This window comes from Equus przewalskii, chromosome 14 (genome assembly GCF_037783145.1).
Source record: "Equus przewalskii isolate Varuska chromosome 14, EquPr2, whole genome shotgun sequence".
Lineage (NCBI taxonomy): Eukaryota > Metazoa > Chordata > Mammalia > Perissodactyla > Equidae > Equus > Equus przewalskii.
This window is the reverse complement of record NC_091844.1, coordinates 13,432,355-13,445,361: the sequence shown is the minus strand read 5'-3', so window position 1 is coordinate 13,445,361 and position 13,007 is coordinate 13,432,355. Positions and strand designations below refer to the sequence as shown.

The 13,007-nt window shown below is 45.1% G+C and overlaps 1 protein-coding gene across 15 annotated transcripts in view; it reads right to left on the bottom strand.

Moving 5' to 3' along the window:
* The window catches only part of ACOXL (acyl-CoA oxidase like), a 360,313-nt gene that overhangs the window by 251,480 nt on the left and 95,826 nt on the right, over positions 1-13,007 (bottom strand). For all 15 annotated transcript variants that reach the window (XR_011525900.1, XR_011525904.1, XR_011525903.1 and 12 more), the window contains one exon: positions 2,343-2,377. Coding sequence is in view for 10 of the 15 variants with exons in the window: in XM_070572146.1 (XP_070428247.1) it covers positions 2,343-2,377 (35 nt within the window). In the remaining 5 variants the exon portion in view is untranslated. The remainder of the gene's footprint in view (positions 1-2,342; positions 2,378-13,007) is intronic.

Genomic DNA, 13,007 nt, shown 5'->3' with positions numbered 1-13,007 from the left:
GAGCAATTCCAAACCTCTACCCTCTCTAGAATCAAGTTTTGTTAACTGCCCCCAACAGCCTTCATCACAATGGAGCTCCTGTTCTCAGCTCAGGGGCCCACCTTTCGACTCAGCGTCGTAACCATGTCTACCCACCACATTTCCTCAGCGAGGCTGGTCTGCTCTGGGGAGCGGGGAACCAGAGGAAAAGTGCTCTACACTCCGAGCAAAGCGCTTCCCTCCAGAGCACCCCCGCTGCCCCCCACCCCATGGGGACGCGGATCTGAATCGCCGCCCAGTCAAGGGTAAGAGTACATTTTTCCTTCCCCAGCGAAGAACGTGTGCAGCCCAGAGGAGACTCTCCACCAACCTGGGGTGGTGTCGGTGACAATACAGAACGGTGCCAGCACCCACCCCGGGCACGGTGGGGGAGCAGGACTCTCTGCACAGACACAGGCCTGGGCCACAGTCAAGCGCAGGGCAAAGGCCCATCCAGCCAGGACCCCTTCCATCTATCCCGCTCCACTCTCACCTGACTCCATGATTCGAGAAGGTCCACGGGTGGGCGGAAGTCCCTCAGCCTGACGAAGCGTTAAAAAGAGAGCTTTCTTCTCAAGCTCTGTACAAACTCTGAGTGTCTGCCCACGTTAGAACGTGCCACAGCAGAGGAGCCCTCCCCATCGTGGGAGAGAGCACAGTCTGTTCCCCGAAGGAGAGCAGGAGCTCGGCTGTCCCGGGGAAGAGGCACCTTCAGCTCACAGAGGGACAGGCAGCAGTTTTTCTGAGGCACAAGACTCACAGAGGAGGGAAATCCCACCGAAGGAAAAGAAAGGAAATGGTAAAATCTCTCGCTCTGTCTCTCTCTCTCTCATACACACACACCCCCCATTCTAGAGCAGAAGAGCAGATCACATTTAGGACACTCCAGAAGAGGCTCTTGCAAGTTCCAGGGAGAGCATTTCCAAGCCGCCTGCCATACATACACACACACACACACACCCCAGCATCCAGCCAGCACGGAGTCCAGGGCCCACAGTCCACACCACACTTCCTATGTGCGGAGCCCACGTGCCTCTCAGCACAAGGGAAGAGCGTGCTCTGCAGGCCACTATGCCTCGCCATGTGCAAGCACCAGGCACACTTATGACTCCAAAACGTAAAAGCCATCAAGGGCTTCTCGGGAGCAGCTTTCCTCCAAGGGTACCCAGAAATGCCCCACAGGAACACCTTTCTTCCCACACACTCACTTCTACTGCCCCGGGTCCATCCTCTCCTGGCCACCTCCCGCTCTAACCTCCCCAGCTCCCCAGCAGCTTTCCAAGTCTTGGTGACCGCCCACTTTATTGCCCAATTCACATTTCACTGTAAGCCTGCAGATAACTTGTTACAAGCATTTTTAGAAGGCACACTCATTTTGAAATCAGGTAACCATGACTTGTTTGTGGAGAGCTGGCCAGGTGTCCAGAGCCATCCGTTGTACCCCAGGAAGGTGAGCTGAAGCCCGTCACCAGCGGGTGGCACTTTGGGGAGGCTGTGCACACAGTTTGTGTGAGGACAGGAGCATACTGCTTAGCACCCCTCCACTGGGGCTGGAACTTACTTTAATTAATTCAACACTTTAGTACATTTTGATGCATGCAAAGGGGCAGGTTTGATACCAGTACAAGAAACAAACATTTTTCATAAATATGATGCAATTGAAACAAAGGCAGAAATCATGAGGCAAGGCAAAAACAGGGGCTTTTAGTCATTCTCAGGTGCATCTAAGACAGGAGGTGGAGGCCCCGCATAGAGGGGGCAGGGCTCACCTGGCCCTCTGTTGGCCTGGCCCTGCCGCTCATGCAGGACCACCTTGTTTTCCGTTCTCACCCTTAGCCAGAGTACATTACCCAGAAATCACTTCTGTGTCCCTGCTCTAGAGCATTATACATATATATATACATATATTTTTTTTTTTCTTCTGAGGAAGATATGCTCTGAGCTAACATCTGCTGCCAATCTTAATCTATTTTGTATGTGAATCGCCATCACAGCATGGCCACTGATAGACGAGTGATGTAGGTCAGCACCCTGGAACTGAACCCAAGCTGCTGAGGCAGAACCTAGCCACTAGGCCAATGGGGCTGGCCCTAGAGCATTACATTTCTTGTTTTAAAACAAATGAGCTACCTGCCACCACTTTACATAAAAATCTTATTCCTCCAGATAGTGCTTAACTCTCGCCAATCAAGCCACTAGAACAATCTCATCTAATTGCTGTGACACTGACACCATGGGTAGAGCAGCCAGCAAAATTAAGCTCAAAAGACCTGTAGATTCCAGCTGACCAAAAGCTATAAAAGAAAAAAAAAAATGAACTTTACCTGTGGCTATAGCGAATGGCTATCGTCAACCCAAGCTGTAATCAAAAAGAGAGAGAAATACATATTAAGTAATATCAAGAATATGCTGAAATCACAAGAAAATTAACACTGTTGATTATTTGTTAAACATTTGCTAAAATGCTCTATTGCTAATGCTTCATAAATAATACATTGTCATCTACATTGATAGATTTTTAGTTTCAACTTAGCTCGTAAAGGATAATTGTATTTGAAAGAGTCTTAAAGAGACCCACAATATTTCATCGTGGATTAGACAGAAGCTGTCTCTCATCAGAAAAGACTTCCAAAACTGGGCTGTTTATTTTTCGCTTTTTAAATTTTTACTTTTTACTGAGGTATAATTGACAAATAAAATTGTGTATATATAACGTGTACAATGTGACGATTCAACATACGTATACATTGTGAAATGATTACCACACATTATCACATTTACTAGCACATCAATCACCTGTCAGTTACCTTTTTTTTTCTTTTTTGGTGAGAACACTAAAGATCTACTCTCTTAGTAAGTTGCAAATATGCAATACAGTATTGTTAACTATAGTCACCCTCTGTACATCAGATCCCAGAACTTATTTGTTTTATAACTGGAAATTTGTAGCCTTTGACCAACATCTCCCCACTCATCCCCACCCTCCAGCCCCTGGCAACCACCATCCTACTCTCTGTTTCCATGAACAAAACAAGGCTTTTCGAGCTCTGAGACAAAGCCGTGAAAGGATGGGATTGCCGAGAGCAGCTGATTGTGAGGCTCACAGCAGAAGATCACTGCCACGCCCAGGTCCTGGGAGTGGTCCCCTCTCTCCCCTCTACCCCAGGGCACTGACCAGCTGGAGGGCCAGAGCCTCCTGTGGAGATGAGCACAGATGTCACGCTGATCCCATAAGCTCAAGGACAGAAAAGAAATCCAGCCTGCGATACATGTGTGGCACCAAGAGAAAGTGTACACAATTGCTGGGCCCAGACATTGGAGGCCCAGGTGACACTGTGATTTCCTCTTTACTCTGCGGGGGTGTCGTGGAAACTTCTCAAGCGTAATTAGAGGTCAAATCATGCAGCATGGGCCTCGCCTAGTTCATGCAAGGTCAGTAGTGGATTACAGAAGAGTCACGCCAAACACGCTCACTGCTAACTTACAGGCATCAGCAAGTTATTTAAACTCAGAGCCTCAGTGTTCACAAACGTAAAAGGGACAAAATAGTTATTTTCTCACAGCATTCATGTAAAAATTAAGCAATTTTTCTATATTTGTGTTTATATCTGTGTCTGTGCCTGCGTGTGGTGCATACTGCCTGACAGATAGGAAAAACTATAAATAATATCTACCATGACTACCACTATATAAAGGCAATACCCCATTTATGAAAAGGTTGTCACATTCTAAAATTAATTTTTAATTTAGTTTTCAGAACTTTGAAAGTATTTCATGTGAAAAACAATGATCGGTCACAACCAGGCCTATGTAAGTCTCATTAACTCAGTTGTGCCTGAACCATGGCATTACTCCTTCAAGAAACTCATGGCAGTTAAAAACCAAAGCATCATCTATAATATCACATCTGGGCAAAAAGTCTACCTAACTTGCACTTATCCCTAAGACATCATTGCCTGTTCCCTTGATGTCGGCCCCCACGCAGGTGGGGGTGGGAGGTGACTTTTGCGGCGCTATCCTGGGTGCTGCAAGACGACGTGAGGGTCCCTGGGCAGTGGGAGGGCGGAGGGGTGGGGAAGACCCGAGGGATAGGAGAGTTAGAAGTAAAATCGTTGAGATAAGAAAGCACAACGTCTCTGTCCAGCTCGACATACTGCAGAATCCCCCAGCTAGTGTTTGAATAACTCGCCTCCAGAATAATCCGTCTGGGTGTTACCACTGTATACACCCGAAATACAGAACCAACAACAATGAGCCACCAGGAATCAGGGAGAACAGGCTTAATTTTACAAAAAGCATATCTAGAAGTGAAGGCATGAAATATATATACCATCAAGCTGGGGTCACATCCCACTCACCTGAGTTTATTCAATTATCTTTCTCAACAAAGCCAGGAGTATATTTTCTTTGAGACTTAAGCAAATAGAAGAAGAAGATGCCTCAGGGACAATCAAGGAGTTAAAGAACAAGGAGGAAATTATTTGGGGAATCAAATAAAAACAGAAACTGCAGCCGAAAGGTCAGAACAAGCAATTTACAGATTTCACTTGCCGGGTAACTTTACATTTCCTGGGGTTAAAAGGTTCTGGCTTACAGTTAGGCTTAATTAGAAGATAATTTTACTGACTGAATATTTTGATAAGCTTTGGAGTACTGTTTAATTGGTGGCTTTTCCACTGTTGAAAGATAAGCCTTTGCTGGAGTAGGGAAAGGAAATGGGCGTGGGAGGGACAAGAATAAGAAAAAAGCAGAAAACGTTGTTAAATGGTAGCTGTGCTGGTTGAAAGGGGACAGGAGATAAATCCTTCACAGAGGTGAATTTCAATAAAGCATTTTTATTAGTTTTCTCCTGGCTTCTGAATCAAATATGTTTTATTGCCATTTTTAAAAGGACATCCTTGTTAGGGAAGAAATTGTGAATCGTGGAATCACACAGACCAGCCGCAGCATCCTGCAGGCTCAGTGTGAACAGGCCAGGTAAAGACGTGCTGGGAACAAGGTGACTGGAAGTGACGCAAAGGCCCTGGAGCTACGTGGCAGCCAACGTATAGGGTGCGTGGGAAGGGGGCATTGCACAGTCACTCTGGAAATGTGGCTTAAACGCCAGACAGAATGCAGGATCCAATTAGGCAGCCCTGAGAAGATGCTGGAACAGTGTAGAAAAGTTATTGTGGGCCTTGCTGTGAAACCCCAGGTTAGAACAGGCAAATGAGGCCAATGAGCTGTGTCAGGAGCCTCCCTATGCCTGCTCCTCCTCACTCCTACATGCTACCTGGCCCTGGAGAGGGCAGGGGAGGTAGAAAATTCTCTGAGGTCTCTGTACCACAGTAAATACCAGATAAAGGGAACTGTGTGATCTGCTGAGAGACGGCCCAAAGACACTTTTCTCTCCTGGCCTTAGGAACCGCCATGAGCCAGCCAGCCCTCACTGAGCACTCACCTTGCTAAGAAGCATCAGCAACTCAGAAATGCTTCGAACAAGTCTCACCACTGCCTGTGTGTGCACATACATGCACATGTGCACACACTCACACCCAACTCGCACAGACACGTGCATATTCATGTGGGTGCAGGCACACACTCACACATCCATACATGTGTGCATGCACATGTGTACACATGCACTTGGATGCATGCTGTGTGTGTACATATGGCTAAGTACGTGTTCACATGTGCACATGCTTACACAACACTCCCATGCATGTGTATCATGCACCAGTACATATGCACATATGCGCACATATACACATTCCTACAGATGTGCACACACGCCCTTGCCCACGTGCAAGGAGACACTGTGGCATTCAGAGAGGCCCATAGAGCCCCTGAGACAAAGGGAGGCCTCAGACAATTGACCCTTTTGTTGCTGGTCTCAGCAGGGACCCAGGGGAGAGACAGGAGGGAGGCCAAGGGGCTGGCCCCCTGACCCCGGCCCAGCCAGGCTGCGGCCCGGGGATGTGGAGGTCAGCGGGAGTTTTGCGCTGCCGCCCTCCCTGGAGAATAGCCCCCCAGGACATACTGTAAGTATTGCCAGAAAGCACTTAACAAACTCCCATTTGGACTACTTCTTTTTAGATTTACACAATTTGTTAATCGCCAAATTAAATCACATTTTAATGGCAAGGAAAGAGTAATTTAACATTTTTCAAAACCTCCAGCAGCTCCAAAAACCTTTTTCCTGCTGCTTCAGCCTAAAAATGCTCCTTTTTTGGAAGAGCTGACTGAGGCAGCTGTTTTGTATCAAGTCCGAGGGTTTTCTATATGACCCAGGGAGCTCAGACAACAGGCAGACCTTCCTGCATTAAAGGGTAATCTGAGAATAATTTGCCATAAAACACCCAGAAGTGCGCCAGCTGTGGCTGGATACGCCCTATAAAGCACCATGTAGACTGCATGGATCTCGTAAAATAATCATACTAATCTTAGCAAACAGATTCTTAAAACACATTTTAAAAATATATTTTAAAGGAAGGAAATGGTTGGCATGTCTTAGCAGGCTGCAGGGACCTCCCTTGACATGTCCACAATTGTCACGAGCATCTCCTCCCTAACGCCCCCTTGGCCAGTGGCGTCTGCGTTGTTGGGAATTCCTTCCTCACAGGCCCGCTGGGCTTCATGTTTACGACGTGCTCTCTCACACACGCTGCCAGGGCAGCTGAGGACAAAGAGTCTGGCCAGTGCCATCCCAGAGTCACCCAGTTGGGAAGTGTTCTTGCAATAGCAAGTCCAGAACTTCCTAGGCAGGGGTGTGAACAGGAACCGTGCCCCTTTCACAGGTCAGCCCCCAACCAGTCACAGCCCTGACACTAGGGCTCCCCATTCCTTAAGAAAAGCTGGAAACCAAAGGTTCTATTATGAAAACTCCTACATTTTAAACTGATTTGAATATTTTTCAAATATTATGGGAGCCAAACAAAACATGTCAGTGGAATTTGGCCAGGAGGCCACCAGTCTGCAACCTCGCTTTACGCCTCTGCGTGCCGCCAAGCCTCTCCTCGGGCTTTCACAGCTTCCGATCTGAACTAATGAGCTTGTGACCCATCTGGAAACACCCTTCATGTTATTCCTGAATCTTCCCTCCCTTTCCTATACTTACGTGGAGGTTTTTCTTTAGTTTACTTTTTAAAAAAATTGCAGGAGTCCAAAGATTTATAACATTACAAAATAAACTCAGAAAGAAAAGCTTGCTTCTTTTCCTCCTGCACTATTTTTTTTTCCACTATTCCTTCCTCTTTCATGGGAAATATATGGAAAATGAACATGAATGGGAGAAGAAGAGCCATGGCCAGGACAGAATCCCACAGAGAGTCACGGCATGGACGGAATCCCACAGAGACTCACGGCATGGACAGAATCCCACAGAGAGTCACGGCATGGACGGAATCCCACAGAGAGTCATGGTGTGGACGGAACCCCACAGAGAGTCACAGCATGGACGGAATCCTACAGAGAGCACAGCATGGATGGAACCCCCCAGAGAGCCACAGTGTGGATGGAACCCCACGGAGAGCCACAATGTGGATGGAACCCCACAGAGAGCCACAGTGCAGACAGAACCCCATGGAGAGCCACAGTGTGGATGGAATCCCACATGAACAGAACCATGTTGTGCTGGTACCAAGGATGGGAGAAAGTGACCCACTGAATGGAGCCCTTTAACCTCTTCGCTGGCTCTCCTTCCAGCACTGTTCTCTCTTGGTAATAACCAGGACCCCCATGTTCCTCCCACAGCAGCCTCCAGGGCTGGTCTTCTCAGACATCACCCCAGATCTTCCTGATCCTCCATGCCTGACTCTCGAACCCCTGCCGCACACCCCACAGCTCACTAGTCCTCGGCCGTGGAGCTGTGTCTAGGCCTTTCTTAGGCACTTGCTACGTCCTCTGAAAAAGTAACTGCATTGAACTAACAGGCGCTAATGGTCAGCGGCAATGAGCTCTGGTCAAGCCCCCTGACTTTTCTTGCCTGTTTCCTCACTGTAAAACAGGGGTAACATCACCTATTCCATGGGGTCGTCTTAGACAGATTAACTTCAACCTCCGCAATGAGGCCCAGCAATATCAGTGTCTCCTGGGCGCTTGTGGGAAATACAAATTCTGGGGCCCTACCCCAGACCTGAATCAGGAACTCTGGGGGTGGCTTTTTGGGGTTTTATTTTTTGAGGAAGATTAGCCCTGAGCTAACATCTGTGCCCATCTTCCTCTACTCTAGATGTGGGACACAGCATAGCTTGACAAGCGGTGCGTAGGTCCACACCTGGGAACTGAATCCATGAACCCCGGGCAGCTGAAGCAGAACATGTGAACTTAACCGCTATGCCACTGGGCCGGCCACGAACTCTGGGGGTGTTTTAGCCGGTTCTCCAGGGGTCAGTTTAGGAAGCACTGGATGAGATGATGCCTGCAAAGAACTCAGCAACACGTTTGGCACAGATGAACTCATTAGTTGCCATGATGATGATGATGGTAATGACGACGATGATGTTACAGCTCATAGTAAAGCTATTTTCATTTTACGTCCTCTTAATGTCATTTCAGTGTCCTACACGCAACTTCAGGGATCATAGTCATTGTGAGCTCAGGCGCACGGGCAGGCCTGGGGTGAGGTTTTGGGAGATGGTCCTCCGAGTGCTCACAGGAGTCCGCATCCTGCTGGGATCTACCCTGTCCTATTGACAAACAAGAACAGGGCCGGCTCATGGAGCCCAAGGGTGAGCCTCCACAGGCGGCAGCCTCCCCTCCCCACTGTGCTCCTCTCTGTCACTCCCATCAAAAGAGGGAAAGGACAGCAAGACAGACGGGAGGAAGAAAAACAGCCACCTATTTTTCATTACTGAGTTTATTTTATGATGTTCTCTCTCCTTGGTCCATTAAAATTAAATTAAAAAACAAAACTAAAGAAAAATTCACACAAGTTCAGGAAAAGAAGGGGACATGTATAATGCAGGCTCTTTCCAGATTTGTCAGAAACCTAGTAATTCAGATCTGAAACTTTCAAAAGATGATGTAAAAGACAAGTTGCTAAATCAATGGAAATTAACATTGAACTAACATTGAAACGTAGGCGGTGGTTGTTGAACCAACCTAAGAAAACAGGTTGTTTTGAAGTCTCTAAGCCCCAGTGACTGGAAAGGTAAGACCGACTATGCTGCTGTTCCTCCCGCTGTCCCCAAGAGCCTGAGCCAGGCTCCAACTTTTTGGACTAAACGTCACAGCACTGCTTGAAAAGGACGGAGATGGGTTTTCACAAGGACTCACTTTGTCACCCTATTCACTCACACTGAAAACATTTGAGTCTTGGGCTGCTGCCGCCACAGCTACAGCACCTGGGACCCCCTTCTGCTAGGCATTTTCCAGGGACCGAGCCCAGGAGCTAAGGGGCTCTGGCCGGTCAAGGGACCCCCTGCTCCCGACCTTGGTACCCTCCTCTGCAGAGAGAGGACAGTAATGCAGCGCCCAGGGCCAGCAGGGCAGGAAGCTCTCAGAGCCCGGCGATGTAAGGGCTTCAGGACGCCAGCTGTCATCTTTGTCATTGTCATTAGTGGCCACGGTCTGTGCACCTGTGTCGCAGCACAGCGAGCACACAGCTGGGCCTGGTTACTCATCTTTGTGTGCCCGGTACCCAAAGGGTACAACAGGGCTGCCAAGCAGTCAGCTTCATGAACCACTGGGTTCACTCCAAGTGGTTGCCCTGGTGCATTTATCCTGTCGACGAATGTATGTTTTTAGGTTTCAGGTTTCAAATAAAATAATTGTGGATTTGGGTGATTTTGCTTTCTCTTGATAGGAATGCTGGGTATTCGATAATATGAATAAACCACACACTCTTTTCCTAGAAAGTCTGACATCCATTTAAAAGAAATCAGCAGGACAATGGATGTGGATTCTGTGTGCAGCCTGCAACCTGGAAAACTCTGGAACTTTGAGTTAAATACTGAATACTACTACTTAATACTACCTAAGTGAAGACTACTTAAACGAAAATTTAGCAGTTAAGTCAGAGTTGGCTGGGGGAGGAGGACGAGACTGAAGAAAAGGAAATGGACAAGAGACTAAAGAGAAAAAAATAGGTGACGCCCTCAAATGCAATCAATAACAAAAGCATTTTAGGGCATTTCTAAGATGGAGTTGGGGCTGTTAAATAGAAAAAAAAAATGAAAGGCTCTTCATAGCCTGTCACAGAAGCTTAAAGACCCTACAGCTTGTGACCCGCTCTGACCCCCAGACTGCCATAAGAGCCAAGAGCAAAACTCCCAAGAAAGGAAATCTCTTTTTAATGTAAAATACAAAAACAATTTTAAGGAACTTGTTTCAAGGAAAGAAAATCCCTTTTCTTCCTTCTAGCTTTTACCTACTTTCTCCTCTAATTTTTAACTCCGTTAAAAGGAGTGTGGTAGATCCATTATTGAAAAAGAAACAATCTATTCTTAAACTGTTTATTAGGAGATAATTGTAGATTCACATGTAGGCATTAGAAATTATATAGAGATATAACACAGAGAGGTCCCATGTATCCTTACCCAGTTTCCTCCAATGGTAACATCTCGCACAAAAAAACCCACAAAAAACCTACAATATCACAGTGAGAATATTGGCATCAATACGGTCAAGCTACAGACTGTGTTTCCCTTTTAGAAATGAACCCACTTCCCTCCCACACTCATCCGTGTTTAACCCCTTGCAACCATCAATCTGTTCTCCATTCCCATAATTTTGTCATTTCAAGAATACTCCATAAGTGGAAACATATGGTACGTAAGCTTTGGGGATTAGATCTTTTTATTCAGCATATTTCTCTGGAGATTCATCCAGGTGGTCACAGGTACCAATGGCTCATTTCTTTTGATTGCTGAGTAGTATGCCCTGGTATGGACGTACCACAGTCTATTAATCTGTTAAAGGACATCTGGGTTATTTGCAGTTTAGGACTTCTATAAATAAAGCTGCTATGAACATTCAGGTGCAGGCATTTGCATGAACGTAAGTTTTCATTTCCCTGGAATAAATGTCCAGGAGTGAAATTGCTGGGTCATATGGTAGTCGCATGTTTAATTTTATAGAAAATTGCCAAACTGTTTTCTAAAGTGGTTGAACTAAGATTCCACCAGAAATGTATGAGAGATACTCTTTCTCTACATACTCACCAGCTTTTGGTGTTATCACTTTTTTTTTTAATTTGAGGCATTTTGATAGGTATTATTCTCATAGTCTTTGTGGTTTTAATTTACATTTCCCTAAATGGCTAATGATGTTGAACGTCTTTTCATGTGCTTATTTGCCATCTGGAGATTCTCTTTAGTAAAATATCTCACCGTTTTCTAATTAGAGTGGCTGTTTTTCACTGTTGAGTTTTGAGAACTCTTCATATTTCTACATACTGGTCCTTTGTGAGATGTGTGGTTTGCAAATATTTCCCCCCAGTCTGTAGCTTGTCTTCTCATCTGTGTAACAAGATCTTTACAGAGTAAAAGTTATTTGTTCTGATGAAGTGCAATGTATGAACTTTTTTTAAGGGATTATGTCTTGGTGTCTAGTCTAAAAATTCTTTGTCTACCCCTAGACCCCAAAATTTTCTCCTATTTTTTCTGAAAGTTTTATAAATTTATGTTTTACATTTATGTCCACAATCCATTTTGAGTTAATTTTTGTATAAGGTATGAGACGTAGGTTGAAATTTATTCTTTTGGTCTATGGATATCCAATTGCTCCAGCCCCATTTGTTAAAAAGGCCATCTTTCTTACATTAAATTTCTTTCACACTTTTGTAAAGAATTAGTTGGACATATTTATTCGGATCTATTTCTGGGCTCTTGATTCTGCTCCATTGATCTGTTTGTCTGTCTTTCTGCCAGTACCACCTAGTCTTGATTACTATAGCTATATAAGGAGTCTTCAAATTGAGTACACTGATTCCACCTACTTTATTCCTTTTCAAAATTGTTTTAGCTCTCCTACTTCCTTTGCCTTCCCATGTAAACTTCAGAATAATCTTGTGCATATATGTTTTTAAATCTTGCTGTAATTTTGTTAGGAATCACATTAAACCTATATAACCATTTTGGGGGAAAATTGGCATCATTATCACGTAAAGTTATCCAATCCATAAACATAGTATGTGCCTCCATTTATTTAGATGTTTGATTTCTTTCATCAACGTTGTATAATTTTCAGCACATAATTCCTATACATGTTTTGTTAGATTTACTCCTAAATATTTCTCTCTCTTTTTTTTTTTTGAGCAATTGTAAAGAATTTCAGTGTCCACACGCTCATTATTAATATAGAGGAATACAGTTTATTTTTGTATGTTTATCTTGGATCCTTCAACCTTGCTAAATTCACTTATTAGTTCTAGGAGTTTTTTTGTAGGTTCCTTGGGCTTTCTATGTAGATAACCATGTCATCTACAAAGAAGGTCAGTTTTATTTCTTCTTTTCTGATCTTTGTGCCTTTTCTTTCCTTATTGCACTGGCTGGAACTCCCAGCACTATGTCGAGTAAGAGTACTGAAAGCAGACATCCTCGCCTTGTTCTCAATATTAGGGGCAAGCCATTTAGTCATTTACCAATTAAGTATAATGTTTTTGTAGATACTCTTTTTTAAGTCAAGGAAGTTCGCCTCATTCCTATTTTTCTCACAGTTTTTATCATGAATGGCACTGAATTTTGCCAAATGCTTACTAAAAAAACAGTTATCTTCCTTCTAACTATCCTCTATCTTCTCTTCTGTCTAGTTCTTTCAAAAAAAATTACACAAAACAAAAAACCAAGCCCTCTGTCCCGGTATATAGAGCACAGGCTGAGATGAGGCTTTCCATAAAACACAATCACAGCTGGTAAAAAGGAGTGCAGTAGGGGCTGGCCCCGTAGCCTAGTGGTTAAGTTCACGCGCTCTGCTGCAGGCGGCCCAGTGTTTCGTTGGTTCGAATCCTGGGCGCAGACATGGGACTGCTCATCGAGCCACGCTGAGGCAGCGTCCCACATGCCACAACT